Consider the following 17,004-nt stretch of genomic DNA (forward strand, 5'->3'; position numbering starts at 1 on the left):
GGGATCAACTGGTGCAGGGAACTGGTTTTCCCCCAAATTTCCAGCCTCGCACGGCGGTTCCCCGTTTTGCAAACCCCTTTTTCCCGGCCTGGCTCGGCTCTGCCGGGCAAGAACTCGCTGCAAAAAAGCGCGGCGGGGATTTAATTCCGACAGACGCCTCTTCCCTCCCGTCCTCCTCCTCCTCCGCTCCAGCATCCATCGGATTCGCTCCCGAGCCCTTTGAGCTGCTCACATCACAAATATTTCCATTTTCCAGGCACGGACACGGTGAGAATCGCCCCGGATCACCCGGGGACAGCCCCCAGCAGGCGGATGACTCCTGCAGGTGACACCGAAGGAAAACGAGCCAAGCCCAGCCCGTCCTTCACCCCCATCCATCAGCCCGATGCTGCTTTTGGAGATGCCGGACACGTTTAGGGACGATTTCACGCTGGTAGGAAAAAAAAATATTAAAAAATAATCCCACCTCTACGCTCTAGGGAAAGCCTCGGAGATGGACAAATTTAGTAACTTTTATTAGTAATGCTTTAAATGAGATTATCCCTAATCGCCAGCGCTCGGCCCCGAGCCTGGCTGCCAAATTCAGTTAGGGGCTCTCATTTCGAGGATGAACGGGAATTTTCGAGCGCCGGGAATGCCCCAGGGACACCTTGAGCTGCGCCACGTCCCAGAACCACAAAACCAAAGCGGTTTTGGGGGCCTGGTGTGCCCATTCCTGCTGGGAATGGGGTTTTCTGTGGGGTTTATTCAGGGTTTGCTCGCCGAAGCTGAGCGGGACGGGTCGGAGCATCCTTGGAGCGGACACGGGCGTGTTCCGCGCTAATGAGCGGCTGCCCAAGACGTTGATTAGTTATGCAAATGAGCGGGAAAGACACCCAGAGCCGCCTGGGAAGGCAGGAGAGGGTCTGAGAGCCGCGAGGAATAATTTGCCTTTATGGTTTATGAATGTGCCTCTCCAACACTGAAGAAGTAGGAACTGAGGAAGAAATCAAAATTTTCCTGTGCAGGCTATTGCTTCCGATCTGTTTTTAAAACAGCCTTCCAGAGGCATCCTGACATTTTACTGGCTTATCCCAGATTTCCAGGGTGACCATGCAGTTCTCCAGACAGGGCTAGAGCATCTCCAAAGTGAGAAGGATGCACCGATGGAGTGTCCCAGCTGTCGTTTGTGGCAAGGGGAATCCGAATTTATTGATTTGTGTCTGAAAAAGGTTCTGTAGGCTTTCAGCTCTGCAGAGAAGTGTGAGGAGAGGACCTAAACCTTGTGGGAGCTCAGCTAAACCTTGACCTCTGCTACTTCCTCCTCCTCTTCCTCCTCTTCAAACCCTCAGGGATGGAGACACAGCAGGAAATCAGCCCCCAGGGGGACAGCAGGAGCTCCAGGCTGAGCCGCGAGGGCAGAGCCGGCTCTGCCGGGCCGGGCCGAGCTGGAGGAACTGGTGGAACTGGTGCTGGCTGCCCGGGCGGCTCCGGCTGCCAAAGCACCCCGGGAGAGACGCCGGGACGTGGGAATTGCGGCACACCCAGGCCCGGCCACCGCACCAGGGATCCCCCCTCTGCCAACCCTGCCGCCAGCAGCATCCTAATATATATTAAAAAAACCATCTTGTCACCCATCCCCTGTGCCTGGAACAGCGCCGGGGACAAACCCTTCGCCGCCAGTTCTCGGTTTTCACCGGCGTTGTGCCAAGGGCAAAGTCCTTCCCCCGCCTCGCCAAACCATCTGTGCCAACCTCCCCACCACCCCATCTCACCCTTTCCATATTCCGAGGGAAAAACCAGCTGGATACAACTCAGAGGCGCAGGGCAGCCGCTCACCCCCGATACCATAAAAAAAAAAGTAAAGCAGTGCCAATTATTTTCTTTTTGGCGGAGGGGAAAGCACCAAAAATCAACGCCAAGCAGATGTTTCTCCCTCCCACGTTGGAGACCCCCCAGCTGGAGCAGCTCCCCCCCTAAACTCTTTTTCCCTGGCTCTTGCGTGGGCACAAAACGCGAGATCCCGGTTACAACCACCCCGGCCGGTAAAACCAGAAGTGCCGAAGGAAGGCGTTGGAATTTTTGGGTGAAGAAAATGCCGCAACTTGTTAGCTCCGAGATGCTCCCCCCGGGCACGGCTCTGCCTTCCTTTGGCACCGCTTTCTTTTTAGGGAACCCCCCTCCTCCCTACCAACGACACCCGAGTGGGTTTCGTGCAGCATTTTGTTTTCTCACGCCAAGAAATTCCAAGGAATTCGGTTTAAAGGTGGGTTTTGTTCCACCCGTCCCGCGGCGCTGTTTTGGGGATGCCCCAGGGAGGAGTTAAAATTTTTTTGGGGGGGTGGATTTAAGGCATCAAAGTGGCCTTTAAGACTGCAGAAAGTCCCATTTCCCACGGAAATACCCTTTAAAAACCAAACCCATCCACCAGCCGAGAAGGGGCTTTCCCTGCCCACCCTGACGAGCCCCCTCCAAGTCACGGTGACGTTACAAGGGGGCCACAGACCACCCCGAGAAGGTGGCGGTGTGGGGATGAGAGGGGGTCGGATGGGTTGGGGCCGCTGGGGATCGCTCACCTCCCTGCGGAGCCCCTCGTGCCTCTCCATCTCCATCCCGGGGGGCAGCGTTAGATTTCGGGGCTCCCCCCCGCCGGGGGGGCGGCTGGCCCGGGCTGGCGGAGCCCCCTGCCCGGCCGCAGGGACATCCCGGGGTCACCGCGTCCCCCGCCCTGGGGACAGCGCCGAGTTCTGCGGGGACAGAGCCGAGCGAAGCCGCCAGTCACCCCGACTTTTAATTTCCACGCCGATTCCACCCCGGGGGGGGCGGCCCCGCTGACTCCCCACCCCTCCTTCCCCCGACCCCCCCAAAACCGAGGTGCTGCCTCCCCGCTTTTAATCCCACCCCTTATTTCTTCCAACCCCATTTTCCTTTCTTCTTTTTTTCTTTTCTTTTTTTTTCCGTTTTTTTTTTTTTCCTGTTATCCCCCCTCAAACCCTGCTTCGGCACAACTTCACAACTTCAGCCGCGCACCGGCAACTTTCCACCTCCCCCCCTCCCCAAATTTAGATAGAAAAGAGCGATTACCGGAATAAAAAAAAAAATAAAAAATAAAAAAAAAAGGAGTTCGGTCCCCTCCTTGCGAGCGGGGGCTGCGGGGGCTGCGCGCACTCCCGGCCCGGGGATGGCGGGGACACGGAGGGGCTCAGGGCGGCTCGGGATGTCGCCGGCACCCCGAGGGGACCCGCGGAGCTGCCGCACGCCGCTGCCGCCGCTCCTGCTCTGCTGCTTCCTTTGTTCTGCAGCGCCCGCTCGGGGGGACCCGCCGGGCGGCCGGGGGGCTCCGGCCCCGCGCTCGGGGGGCGCCCGGAGCCGCCGGGATAACGGGGATAACGGGGAGGGGGCGCCGGGAGAAGAGGGAGCTGTGAGCCGGGGTTTGGTTGTGGGGTGGTTGTTGTTGTTGTTGTAGGGTCGCCGGGCGCGGGGGTGCGCGGGGTTGTTTTTATAGGATTGTTGAGGGTGATGGTGGGGGTTGCACCACCCTGTTGGTTTTGTAGGGTTTTGTAGGGCCGCCAGCTGCACCCCTCTGTTGTTGTTTTTGTTAGTGGGGTCTCGCTCTGTTATTGTAGGGAAAATCCCAGGAGGGAGCCCCCCCGAGCACATCCTGCTCCACAGCCCCCCAGATTCCCCCTACCCTGCCCCAGTTTCCCCACTCCCTGCCCCATATCCCACCCCACAGCCTCCCAAATCCCCATCCCAATCCTGCCCCCCCCCCCCCGCTTCCTGTGGGGCAGCTGCCCCACCGGTGTTTCTGTAGGGTCTCACTCCCCCACCCCCCTTTTAGGTGCTAAATCTCCTTGGTTTTCCCCCCAAATCCTGACCCACGCCTGGCAGAGCCCCAGGGCACTGTCCCCCCATTACGACACCCCAAAATTGGGGGAAATATGAATACTGTCCCCCCGTGACCCCCCTAGAGCCGCCCCGACCCTCCACAGCCCCGGTGCGAGACAGGAGCAACTCTGCAGATTTGACCTTAATTTAAGGGGGAAAAAAGAGATACAAAATAACAAAATAAGGGGTTTGGGTGTCACCTAAACACCGGGATTTCCCGCGGGAATTCAAGCAGTGCACTAAATCCACCTCAGGAGCGTCCCCACCTGGGGATCCCTAAACATGGGGGGGGTCACAGCAAGGACCTGGTCCCCTGAGCACGGGGTGCCCCCCTGCCCCCCAAAAACTCCTCGCACGGATCTGAGCATCCGCCTCAAATCCACCCCCGGCCCAGCACAGCCAGGCTGAGGCTCAGCTGGGGACCAGGACTGTCCCTTGTCCTCGGATCGGGATTTCAGGCAGACGCTGCCCCTTCCCCGGCTCCACCAGGGCTGGGATGTGACAGCAAAGTGTCAGCGCTCAGCGATGTCACAAAGGCCTCCACCTGCAAGGACAGCCCGGCTGAAAGGTGGCACTGGGACGGCACCGGGATGGTGCAGGGGTGGCACTGGGATAGTGCAGGGATGGTGTAGGAATGCACTAGGATGGAACTGGGATGGAACTGGGATGGTGCAGGGGTGGAACTGGGATGGAATTGGGACGGGGCAGGGGTGGCACTGGGATGGCACCAGGGTGGCAGTGGGATGGTGTAGGAAGGGAACTGGGATGATGTAGAGGTGGCACCAGGATGCCACTGGGATGGTGCAAGGATGGCACTGGGATGGTGTAGAAATGCACTGGGATGGCACCAGGATGGCACTGGGATAGAACTGGGATGGTGTAAGAATGCACTAGGATGGAACTGGGATCGCACTGGATGGAACTGGGATGGTGCAGGGGTGGCACTGGGGTGGCACTGGCACGGCTCTAGGATGGAACTGGGATGGTCCTGGCACTGGAATGGCCCTGGAATAGCCTTGGGATGGCCCTGATGCTGCGATGGTGTAGGAATGCACTGGGGTGGCACCAGGATGGAACTGGGATGGCACTGGGAAGGCATAGGAATGCACTGGGATGGAACTGGGATGGTGTAGGAATGCACTGGAGTGGCACCAGCATGGCCCTGGCACAGCTGAGGTTTAAACCACCTCAGACCCACAATGTGGAAGTGACTTTTCCTGAGGAAAATGGAACAGAGGTGGAGGCTCGGAGCCAGCGTGGCTCTTATGGCACCGGGAAGCCACCAGGCTGTGCCACCCCAGCTGTGCCACCCCACCTGTGCCATGAGGACGCCCTGCACGGCCACGTCGTGCTCGAAGTCCTTGTCCACGTCCAGCACCAGGACGGGCGCGCGCTGCGCCCCCGCAAAGTGGATCCTGCCGGGGACAGGGAGGGATTAAACCCCCAAACAGCCACCCCCAAGGCCGGGGGTCACCCCGAAGCTGGGCACGGGCTGGCACTCACTCCGTGGTCCTGTCCACCAGCCAGTGCTCGTGCTGGGCGTGGAGCTGCTGCAGGTAGCCCAGCTGGATCCCGCCCTCCTCCTGCCGCGCCCGCCGCCGCAGCCGCTCCAGGCACGTCTGGGGCAGGGCGGGAAACAGGAGAGCGGGACAGACGGGAGGACAGCGGGATGGATGGGAGGACAACGGGACAGACAGGAGGACAGCGGGACAGACGGGAGGACAGCGGGACAGACGGGAGGACAGCAGGACACAGGACACGGGTGGTCAGTGGCAGAGAAGGAACATGGGAAGCACAAACCCAGCAGATGCTGCAGCCCCTTCTCCCCAAAACCCGCCCTGGAATCCACAGCAAAACTCCCTCCCGCATTCCCACAGGAAGAGAAGCAGACCCTGCTCCTCCAGGGCAGAGATTTGTGTGAAACCCCAACATTTGGGCAGTTCTGCCGGGATCCAGGTGGAGCTGGAACCTCCTGGCCCAGGCACACACCTGGGGCCTGGCCTGCAGGTAGAGGAAGCCGTGGAGGGCGGCGCGGGGCCCCAGGTGCCGCAGCAGGAAATCGTGCCAGTCCTGGTAAATGGCCCATTCCAGGGGCTGCAGGTGCCCGGCCTCAAAGAGGTTCTTGGCAAAGACGTACCTGGGAAGGGATGGAGAGAGGGGAAAGGCAGCTCCATGCCCCGGGGGCTTCACAGCCTTTTTTTTTTTTTTTTTGTTTGCACCGATGAGGAAGTGCAGGTGGTTAAATTAAGGCAAAAATCCCTAATCTGGGGTTTGTGCAATGCCCACCGAGCCTGGCATCACCCAACACAGGTGAGGATGGGACAAATCACCCCAAAATCCCATTCCTGTAATCGAGCATCACTCTGGGATCTGCTCACCCTGAGCACCCATCACAACCCAGCTGCTGTGGGTGCCCCCAATCCCTTCATCCCTCTTTTTGGGGTGCTGGGTACCTGTCACTGAACACAGAGCGCTCAAAGACCCTGACAGGGGGAGGGGTCTCGGGGGGCCCCTCGTCGGGCGGCTCCAGCATCGCCTTCAGCCGGCTGATGCAGGAGAAGGTCTGGAAGGTGTAGGACCAGCGGGCTGGCTCCTGGTACATCATCTGCAGCAGGTTGGCAGAGCCCAGGGGAGCCTGTGGAGGGGCAGCAGGACATGAGGGGGTCCCAGGGTGGTGCTGGCATGGCCGGGGTGTGGTTGGGATCGCCCTCACCTGGGCAGTGCCACCGGCCGGCACCTTGCGCCACTGCGCCACCGGCTCTGTCACCAGGTGCCACCGCGGGAAGGTGGCACCCAGCAGCTTCAGGAAGGTCGATTTCCCCACGGCTGTGGGAGCAGAGAGAGAGCAGGGTGAGCCTGGGTGTCCCCCCTATACCAGTCCCTGGGGATGTGGGGTGAGTCTGGGTGTGCCCCCCCTCCCAGCCCCTGCCGATATGGGGTGAGTCTGGGGGTGCCCCATGTCCTGGATCCTGGGGATATGAGGTGAGTCTGGGCTGCCCCCAGCTCTGAACTCTGGGAATGTGGGGTGTCCCCCTCCAAATCCCAGAATGGGGTGAACCTGGGTGAACCCCCATCCTGGATCCTGGGGATGTGGGGTGAGCCTGGGTGTCCCCTATGTTCCAATCCCTGGGGATATGGGTGAGTCTGGGCTGCCCCCAGCTCTGAACTCTGGGAATGTGGGGTGTCCCCCTCCAAATCCCAGAATGGGGTGAGCCTGGCTGTCACCCCAGTGACACAGGGTAAGCCTGAGTGTTCTCCTGCTCCAGATCCCAGGATTCTGGGATCAGCCTGGGTGTCCATCCCTACTTCCAGGAATGTGGGATGAGCCTGTGTCCACCCCATTCCAGCCCCTGGGAACCTGGGATGAGCCTGGGGGTCCCCCATGTCCTGGCTCCCAGGAACACGGGGTGAGTCTGGGTGTCCCCTCACACCAAATCTCAGAATATTGGGAGTGAGCCTGGGGTCTCCCCACTGTGGCTACTGGGAACACCGGGGCAAGCCTTGGGGTCCCCTTCCCTGGCACCTGGGAATGTGGGGCGAGCCTGGGTGACCCCAATCCCACCCCCGGGAACCTGGGGTGAGCTTGGGTGCCCCCCCCCATCCCGGCTCCCGGGAATGTGGGGTGAGCCCGGGTGCCCCTCACCCGGGGGGAGCCTCCCAGGAGCTCGGGGTTTTGGGGTGACCCCCACAGCAGCGCCAATTAAGATAATTACAGCCATTAATTCGCACCTCGCCATGCTGCAGCCTGCGCCGCCCCCCTCCCCCCGCAGCCCAAACCCTCCCGCTCCCCCCGCCGCCCCCTCTGTCCCCGGGTCCCCCCGGTACCGATGTTCCCCTCCAGGGCCAGGCTCAGGGCGGCCCCGCACCGCCCCATCCCGCCACGGCTTCCGCCTTCCCGCGTCATATGCTAATGAGATGCTAATCAGCGGCGCGCGCCACCGCCCCGTGACGTCATCGCGCGGGAAGTGGGCGGAGGGACGGAAACAGCGTGGGGAAGGAACGGGGGGGGGCGAGATTGTAATTTATGCAAATGAGACAACGCGGGGGGCAGGGGAGAGGAGGTGGGGCACAAAAAGGGGGGTCGGGGTCACCAAAACGACACTGAGGTCACCAAAACAACACTGGGGTCACCAAAAACATACTGGGGTCACCAAAACAACACTGGGGTCACCAAAAACATACTGGGGTCACCAGCATCGGGCTGAGGACATCAACATGGGATTGGGGTCACCAAAACAACATTGGGGTCACCAAAACCACTTTGGGGTCGCCAGCAGAGAGTTGGGGTCCCCAGTACAGGGCTAAGGACAGCAGTATGGGGTTGGGGTCACCAAAAGAATATTGGGGTCACCAAAACCAGTTTGGGGTCACCAATGTAACATTGGGGTCACCAGCATGGGGCTGAGGACATCAAAAGGGGGTTGGAGTCACCAATACAACACTGGGGTCACCAAAACCACTTTGGGGTCACCAGCACAGGGCTAAGGACAGCAGTATGGGGTTGGGGTCACCAAAAGAACATTGGGGTCAGCAATACAACATTGAAGTCACTAATACAACATTGGGGTCACCAGCACGGGGTTGGGGTCCCCAGCATGTCATTGGGCCAAGGACATCAAAATGGGGCTGGGGTCACCAAAACAACATTGGGGTCTGGAACAGGGGGTTGGGGTCAAGGGCATGGCCATGTGGTTGAGGTCCCCAGTGTGGGACTGGGGTCAACAGGTCAGAGTTGGGGGCACTGAAATGGGGTTGGAGGCTCCCCCCAAGGGTGGCATTGATGTGGGGCTGGGGACACATTGTGAGGCTGAGGGGCATCAGCAAAGGGTCAGGGGCACCAACATGGCATTGGGGGCACAATATGGGGTGGAGGGCATTGCCATGGGGCTGGGGGGACTGATATGGGGTGGAGGGCATTGCTTTGGGGTTGGGGGCACCAGCATGGGGTGGAGGCCACTGCCATGGGGTTGGGGGCACTGATATGGGGTGGAGGGCATTGCCATGGGGTTGGGGGCACTGATATGAGGTGGAGACCACTGCCATGGGGTTGGGGGCACTGATATGGGGTGGAGGGCATTGCCATGGGGTTGGGGGCACTGATATGGGGTGGAGGGCATTGCAGTGGGTTGGGGGCATCAAGGCAGAGTCAAGGCTCTTAGCAGGATGTGGGCATCAGTGGGGGGCTCCCCCCACCCCCATGACCCCGAGTGCCCCCCAGCCCTCCCAGCCCCAGATCTCCCCAGAAAGATGCAGAGCCTGGAGAAAAGGCTTTTTATTGCGCAGTGGGCGGTAGGGAGGAGCAGCGGGGTCCGAGGAGGAGCGGGACCCCCCAGCCTGGGCACAGAGGGTCCCCCACGGGGCAGGGAGGGGGCTTAGAAGCATTTTCGGTGGACGATGGAGGGTCCGGCCTCGTCGTACTCGGGTTTGCTGATCCACATCTGCTGGAAGGTGGAGAGGGACGCCAGGATGGAGCCGCCGATCCACACCGAGTACTTGCGCTCCGGCGGGGCGATGATCTGCGGAGACAGAGCCTGTGGGACCCGCCCCAGAGCCGCCCCGGGGCAGGGCTGGGTCACCTCCTGCTGGGTCACCCAGCACCTACTTTGATCTTCATGGTGCTGGGAGCCAGCGCCGTGATCTCCTTCTGCATGCGGTCGGCGATGCCCGGGTACATGGTGGTGCCCCCGGACAGGACGTTGTTGGCGTACAGGTCCTTGCGGATGTCGATGTCGCACTTCATGATGGAGTTGTAGGTTGTCTCGTGGATCCCGGCAGACTCCATGCCTGAGGTGGGAGGGGGGTGTCACCCAGAGCCCCGAGGACACCCCGGGGTCTGTCCCACCATTTGAAGTGCAAAGGGCTTGGGGGAGCACCAAAACATCTTTGTGGGGTATCCATGGGAGCTGGTACGTGGCCCATCCCAAAGGGCCACTGGTGGGGATGGGGCAACCACTCCCAGGGAGAATTGGGGGTGGGCTCAGCGATGAAGGAGGGCTGGAACAGGGTCTGAAGGCATTGGGGTGGGCTCAGCGATGAAGGAGGGCTGGAACAGGGTCTGGGGGCGTTGGGGGTGGAGTCAGTGATTAACAAGGGCTGGAACAGGGTCTGGAGGCATTGAAGTGGGCTCAGTGATGAAGAAGGGCTGGAATAGGGTCTGTGGGCATTGGGGTGGGCTCAGTGATGAAGGGCTGGAATAGGGTCTGGGGGCGGGCTCAGAGATGAAGGAGGGCTGGAATAGGGTCTGGGGGCGGGCTCAGAGATGAAGGAGGGCTGGAATAGGGTCTGGGGGCGGGCTCAGTGATGAAGGAGGGCCGGAGCAGGGTCTGGAGGCATTGGGGCGGGCTCACCGATGAAGGAGGGCTGGAACAGCGTCTCGGGGCAGCGGAAGCGCTCGTTGCCGATGGTGATGACCTGCCCGTCAGGCAGCTCGTAGCTCTTCTCCAGCGAGGAGGAGGAGGCGGCCGTGGCCATCTCGTTCTCGAAGTCCAGCGCCACGTAGCACAGCTTCTCCTTGATGTCACGCACGATTTCCCTCTCGGCTGCGGGACACGATGGCGGGACAGGCTCAGCCCGGTGGCACCGCGGGGTCCCCGTCCCCCAGCCCGGTGACACCGCGGGGTCCCCGTCCCCCAGCCCCCCGCTCCGTACCCGTGGTGACGAAGGAATAGCCCCTCTCGGTGAGGATCTTCATGAGGTAGTCGGTGAGGTCGCGACCGGCCAGGTCCAGACGCATGATGGCGTGGGGCAGCGCGTAGCCCTCGTAGATGGGCACGTTGTGGGTGACGCCGTCCCCGGAGTCCAGGACGATGCCTGGGACAGGGGGAAGGTGAGGGGGACACTCCAGGCCGGCCTGGTCCCTGTCACCCACGGGCCCCTACTCACCGGTGGTGCGGCCGGAGGCGTAGAGGGAGAGCACGGCTTGGATGGCGACGTACATGGCGGGGACGTTGAAGGTTTCGAACATGATCTGGGAGGGGAAAGGAGAGGGGCAGGGGGTTAGGGATGGGCACGGGGGTCACCAGCACACCCCACCCTACCCCAGCCCCTGGGGGCCGTGTCTTCCTGCATGGAAAAACACACAGATGGTTGAGGTGCATGCAGAAACGGGTGGGTGGTGGCATTGCAGGGACACGTGGGGCAGTGCGTGGCACAGGGACCGCTGACCGCTCTGGGAAACATGTGGGTCATGGGGTGGCACAAAAATGTGAGCCACAGCTGTGCACAGAGCCACGTGGGGCTGTGCTTGGTGTGGGACACGTGGGTCAAGGGATGGCACAGGAAAGTGGGTCAAGGGATGGCACAGATGGGTCACTGAAGTGCACAATGCCATGTGGGCCATGCACAGCATGGTGGGGCAAATCCTGCAGGTCCACCTGCTGCCAAGAGACCCCTGGGGGATCAGACAACTTCCAACCAGGATGTCTGTCCTTATCCTGCACCCCACCCTACACTCACCCATCCCACAAAACCCCCAAATCCTGCAGCCCTCCCTGTGGTTTTAGAGGGTCCAGCCCCATCCGTGGGGCTCCTGCAGTGCCGTACCTGGGTCATCTTCTCCCGGTTGGCCTTGGGGTTGAGGGGTGCCTCGGTGAGCAGGGTCGGGTGCTCCTCGGGGGCCACACGCAGCTCGTTGTAGAAGGAGTGGTGCCAGATCTAAGGCGGGCAAAGAATTGGAGTCTCACCCCAAAGCGAAGGCAGGGCTGAGCCCCGCTCCCTGCCCTGCCAGGGCCTCACCTTCTCCATGTCATCCCAGTTGGTGATGATGCCGTGCTCGATGGGGTACTTGAGCGTGAGGATGCCCCTCTTGCTCTGCGCCTCGTCGCCCACGTAGCTGTCCTTCTGCCCCATGCCCACCATGACACCCTAACGCCGGCGAGAGAGGCCTGGTTAGCCACGTCCCGGTGATCAGAGCGGGCTGGGGGCCGCCCCAGCCCCTCCCCGGGTACCCACCTGGTGCCGGGGCCGCCCCACGATGGAGGGGAAGACGGCGCGAGGGGCGTCGTCTCCGGCAAAGCCCGCCTTGCAGAGGCCGGAGCCATTGTCGCACACCAGGGCGGTGGTTTCCTCCTCGCACATGGTGGGGCTGGCGGCGCTCGGTGCTCAGGGGGACCTGGGGGAGAAGCTGCCGGGGGGAAGCGGCGTTAAGGAGCGGCTGGGGGGCGAGGGCTCATCCCCGTCACCGCCTCCGGGGTTGGAAGTGTTGGAGTCCTCGGGGATGGGCAGCAAAATCCTCCCTGGGCTGTGCCCCGAGGGTGGCCTGACCCCGAGGGGGATGATGCTCCTTCCCCCGGGTGCTGCTCCACGCTGCTGCTGCTCCTCCGTCCTTGTCCAGCCAAAATCGGTGCCAAAGCCCCCTGCTGCTCCTCCCCAGGGAGCTCCAGTGCTGCCGTGACCAGCTGGTGCCCCCCAAAACTGGGCAGGGAGGTGCCAGGTGATGCCCTCTCATCCACTTCTGTCTCAGCAGCCTTTTGCTGCTCTGACCTCGCATCCACTCCCAAAAATGGGGGGAAAAAAATATTGCCCTTCCCAGGGGGTGCCCCCTGGGCCAGAGGATGAGCTCCCGAATCCAGAGGGAAACAGGCAAAACCTTGAGCCCAAAACAGGAGCCCAAAAAGAAAAGAAGAAAAACCAAAAAAACAAAAAGAACCCCCAAAAACCCAAATCACAGGGATTTCTGCAAGAGCACAACCTGCTTTGGCCTCAGCCCAGCTGCTGTCACCTCCAGCAAGGCCCCCAGCTGAAGAGTTGTACCGATGCTGGCAATGCAAACCAAGATGGGGCCACCCCAAAAATGCTGGGGCACCCCAAAACCAACCCCAGGGTGCTTTTTGCTGCCTGCTCTCCTCCAGGGAAGCAGGGAAGCAGGGCTGGGCAGGGCAGTACTCACCACAAAGGCGAGAGCTCCTTTCCTCTGGGACCGAGCCCCGATGTGCCGTGGGTATAAATACCAGCGAGCTCGAGGAACCTCAGAGGCGGATCCGCTCTAAACAAAGACCCTAAATAGGCTCAGTGATGGTGTGTTGGCCATATGGCCATATAAGGTGTTTTATTTCATTAAATTGACCTTGGGCTGGTGGTAGGACCCAGCACAGTTAATTATTGTAGGAAAATGTATGGCAGGGATGCTTGGGAGGCAACAGCAGAGTTGTGAGTCCGTTCCTTTTATGCTCCGCTCCCATAAACAAGTGAGACACAAGTCCTTATAAGCAACAGGCTGGGAAAAAGGAGGTGGAAGTGGCTGCAGTTGCTGGGGAGCGCGTGGAGAAACCCCCCGCGGGTGGAGGTGGGTGGCGGCCCCGCCGTGGGGACAGCCCGGGCCGGGAGTTGGCGGCCGGGACGCCGCGGCGGCTGCATCGCCTCCTCCCGGCCCGGCCGCCGCGTCCCCGGCATCCAGCGCTGCTGCGATCCAGCCTCGCCCTGCGCTTTTCTCTCTCCGCCCCCATTTTTGGCTTGTGGTATCCCAAAGCCCCTCGTGCCCCAAGTGTTCAAGCTGAGCCAGGTTAGGGGGTGTGGGTCCAAATCCCAACCCCGCACTGAGGGTGAGCCTGGTTCTGCTTCCTCCTGGCGGGATGTTGGTGGGATGAGCCCTCAAGGGACAGGGTGGGTGCTGTCCCAGCACAGCCCGGGGGGGCCGGGGCCACCCCCAGCCCTGCGGCCGAGCCTCGGCAGGGGGAGCGGAGCCGCAGAGGCCCCTGGCCCTGGCAGCTCCCAAACCAACCAGCAGCTCCCAAACTCCTGGCTGCCTTTTTAAGGACAACGGGCCCTCAGCAGGGAGCCTCCCGGAGCACCCGGGGGAGGCAGCAGAGATGCCCCGGAGTCACCCCCCGGAGCTGGAGGGACTCGAGGGAAACTGAGGCACGGGGGGCCCAGGCTGATCCTGAGCTGTGCTCAGGGCAGGGACATCCCAACACTGGAGCAGTGACAGGGAGCTGCAGGGTGACACCACCAGCAAGGGACACGAAGGTCCTGGTGTCCCCCATGGGTCCAGAGGGAGGGAATGGGCTCTGGGCTGTTGCCCATGGGGCAGGACAGGGACACAGGATTCCCCCAACACTGCCACTCCATTCACAGCTCCAGCATCCCCCAGGGATGGCTCTGTCCCCTCTGGGCTGTCACCCATGGGGCAGGACAGGGACACAGGATTCCCCCAGCACTGCCACTCCATTCACAGCTCCAGCATCCCCCAGGGATGGCTCTGTCCCCTCTGGGCTGTCACTCCCCAGAGCAGGACAGGGACATGGTGTGTCCCCAGCACTGCCACTCCATTCACAGCTCCAGTGTCCCCCAGGGATGGCTCTGTCCCCTCTGGGCTGTCACCCATGGGGCAGGACAGGGACACAGGATTCCCCCAGCACTGCCACTCCATTCACAGCTCCAGTGTCCCCCAGGGATGGCTCTGTCCCCTCTGGTTTGTCACTCCCCAGAGCAGGACAGGGACATGGTGTGTCCCCAGCACTGCCACTCCATTCACAGCTCCAGTGTCCCCCAGGGATGGCTCTGTCCTCTCTGGGCTGTCACCCATGGGGCAGGACAGGGACACAGGATTCCCCCAGCACTGCCACTCCATTCACAGCTCCAGTGTCCCCCCTGTGCCAGGCTGTTCCCTTTCCCTGTGAAACAGCTCACAGGGGCTGGATTTGTCCCCTGGCCCTGCCCTTGGTGTCTCCCCTACACCCCCAGCCCTGGGGTCCTGCTGCAATCCCACACCAGGGTCCCTGCCAAAGATGAGGTCACCTAGGGCAAAGGCTGCCATATATGACAACCTTGAAAAAAAACCAAACCCTTTAAAATAAATTATTCCCCAAACCCAGCAGAGTGGGGGTGGCAAAAGGGGGTTGCTGGAGCTGGAGAGCCCCATGTGGAGGCAGCACAGCTGTCAGTGGCAGGATCCCATCCCAACCCAGGCAGGGAGACATTCCCAAACCCCAGAGACATCCCTGACCCCTGGGCTGCTCCCAGCAACCCCAGCCCCCCCTGAGCAGCTGCAGGACTCATCCCTGGTGCTGGGGACAGAGCAGCCCTGGTGTCCCCATCCCTGGGGGATCCCCGAGCATCCTGGCCCAGCAGGGCTGAGCAGGGCCGTGTTGGGAAGGATGAATCAGGAAAACCTCATAAATATGATTGCCTAACAAAAGATTTTGAGAATATGGAAACCATAAATGAGATTGAAATGAAAGCAGTTTTCCACTGAGCAGCTGGAAAGCAGCAACGTGGATACTTGAAGATCTCCCTTTGTTAAGATAACTCCAGTTGCTGCAAATACCACAGAGCAGCAGAGACCCTCTCCAGGCATGACAGGAAAGGTCTGGGATAAGGTTTAGAGATAAGAAAGTAGTAAAACATGGTAATATACCTATTCCTATAGGTTGTATGCAAACGTTAGAGAGTTTGTATCTTCTATTAGATTGGTTAGTTAGAAATTAGAATATTCAACATAGAAGATTTATTGTGTTGTAAACGAGAAAATCTCTCTTACTTCCCTCTCTTATCTCTGAGAACTCCTACCCCCCACTCTCTTTCCCCCTGCTCTGAGCTGCGGCTGGCACTCCCTATGCAATAAACTGCAAAGTTCAAGACCAAAATACAGAAACGCCTGAGTCTGTCCTGACCACCGTCCACCGTCCAGGCTCGCGCGGGGCCGGCGGCAGCGCAGCCTAAAAAGGCAAGGTTTGGCCCCCGCAGCCAATCCAGCCCGGGATGCTCGCAGGAACGCCAGGCATCCCCCGGCACGGCCGAGCAGGGGGCGAGCCCCGCTCGGCCGCTGCATTTCAAACCTCCCGGCGCCTCCCTCTGCGGGGGGATGCTGCTGAGGAGGGGCAGAAGCGTGAAAAGAGGGATTTGGAGATAAGCATCGCTCCCTGCCTGCGGGAACCCCCTCAGAAACGCACGGCCCGTGTTGTTCCAGCCAATAAATCATTCCTGCCGGGTGTAGTGTATGCTCGGGTTCAGCTCCTCCCAAATCCAACTGAGCTTTGGGTGGTTGTAAGGTGTGACAGTCACATCTGGCGCAGCTGGAGAGCCAGGGACACGGCAGCAGTGCCAGGATTTTGACATTCATTGGTACACAAAGTGAGGAACCTGAGGACTCGGGGTGAAAAAATGGGATAAAAAAAGCTGGGAGCTCAGGGAGCAGTGCTGGGAGGGAGGGGGCAGCTGGGTCCTGACCTGAGGAACTCCCTCCTCCAAGGAAGGTGGAAAATTCCCGGGGAAGGTTTATCAGTCACTGGGACACCACCACAGTGGTGCTGTGCCACCTGCTCCTCTCCTGGAGCCAGCTCACAGCTGAGACCTGCTGGGATGAATCCCTTGGGATGTTCCCCACGGATCTGAAGGAATTGCTGCTTTGCAAGATGTGATTTTCCACTCTGTGTCCCCACACTGCGCTCCAGGGGAGCCCTGGGGGTGAGGAGCTGTGCAGAGCTGCGGGATGAACAATCCTACATGGAAACTGCACATCCCTCCCTCTCCAGCACGGCTTAAATCAATTAGGGCTGAAAACGAGTTCCCAGAGATGCCCCAAAGCCCCTTGCTCCCCTCCCACCCCCGGGGCCAGCCTGTTCCCAAAAATGAAAAGCCGGGAGCAGCACTTGTCACGCAAAGACGGCACCCCCCAAAGAAAGGGATGCCCCCCACCCCCGAGGCAGACCCCACCCCACAGAGAGAGCTCAAAGGAGAGGAGGGGCACAGGAGGCTGGGCTGGATAATCCCATCCATGTGTGGAAGCCATGGGGTGCTGGCTGTACAAGCTCACCACACGATGTTTGCCAGGTGGGGAGGCAGCTCCAGCCCCTGCCCCTGCCATGTGCTGGCCATCCCAGCCTGCTGCGGGGTGTGGGGATGTGGAGTTGCCTCCCACCCTGCAATCCTGCTCCCTCCCTCCCTCCCGAGGGTGGGGGAAGGAAAATCTGGGCTTGGCACCCGACTAAAGCACCTCCAGGAGGGTCCTGCACAACAGCGACGTCACCGAGTGCTGGGATTTGGCAAGGACGGGCTTCCAGCTGCTCTGGGATGTGCAGAGACAATCAGGGATCTGGGAGCATGGAAGTGGCCAGAGCTGCTGGAAATCCCATCTTGGAGTGGCAGTGGCACCCAGCTCCCCCAGGGTGACACCAGGGCATCCCCCAGGCAGGAAAAGGG

At 60.8% G+C, this 17,004-nt stretch overlaps 3 protein-coding genes across 3 annotated transcripts in view; all 3 read right to left on the reverse strand.

Moving 5' to 3' along the window:
- TET3 (tet methylcytosine dioxygenase 3) overlaps positions 1 to 199 on the reverse strand; it is a gene marked incomplete at its 5' end in the record, with an annotated part of 28,506 nt that extends 28,307 nt beyond the window's left edge. The window contains 1 exon segment of the mRNA XM_079328959.1: positions 152 to 199. Within this exon segment, the coding sequence (XP_079185085.1) occupies positions 152 to 199 (48 nt within the window).
- A 3,940-nt stretch (positions 200 to 4,139) lies between these two features.
- On the reverse strand, positions 4,140 to 7,812 carry DGUOK (deoxyguanosine kinase). Its single transcript, XM_079328993.1, has 7 exons — positions 7,693 to 7,812; positions 6,581 to 6,693; positions 6,321 to 6,502; positions 5,857 to 6,004; positions 5,371 to 5,486; positions 5,183 to 5,282; positions 4,140 to 4,411 (listed from the first exon to the last, which is right to left on the reverse strand). The coding sequence occupies exons 1-7, from the start codon at positions 7,769 to 7,771 to the stop codon at positions 4,322 to 4,324; spliced, it is 828 nt and encodes a 275-aa protein (XP_079185119.1). The 5' UTR covers positions 7,772 to 7,812; the 3' UTR covers positions 4,140 to 4,321.
- A 1,312-nt stretch (positions 7,813 to 9,124) lies between these two features.
- On the reverse strand, positions 9,125 to 12,869 carry ACTG2 (actin gamma 2, smooth muscle). The gene is made up of 9 exons (XM_079328857.1): positions 12,755 to 12,869; positions 11,818 to 11,989; positions 11,602 to 11,730; positions 11,410 to 11,520; positions 10,750 to 10,834; positions 10,516 to 10,677; positions 10,215 to 10,406; positions 9,470 to 9,651; positions 9,125 to 9,383 (listed from the first exon to the last, which is right to left on the reverse strand). Exons 2-9 carry the CDS (start codon positions 11,941 to 11,943, stop codon positions 9,240 to 9,242), a joined length of 1,131 nt encoding a protein of 376 aa, XP_079184983.1. The 5' UTR covers positions 11,944 to 11,989; positions 12,755 to 12,869; the 3' UTR covers positions 9,125 to 9,239.
- Positions 12,870 to 17,004: the final 4,135 nt, after the last annotated feature.

The sequence above is a fragment of the Erithacus rubecula genome (assembly GCF_903797595.1).
Source record: "Erithacus rubecula genome assembly, chromosome: 29".
Lineage (NCBI taxonomy): Eukaryota > Metazoa > Chordata > Aves > Passeriformes > Muscicapidae > Erithacus > Erithacus rubecula.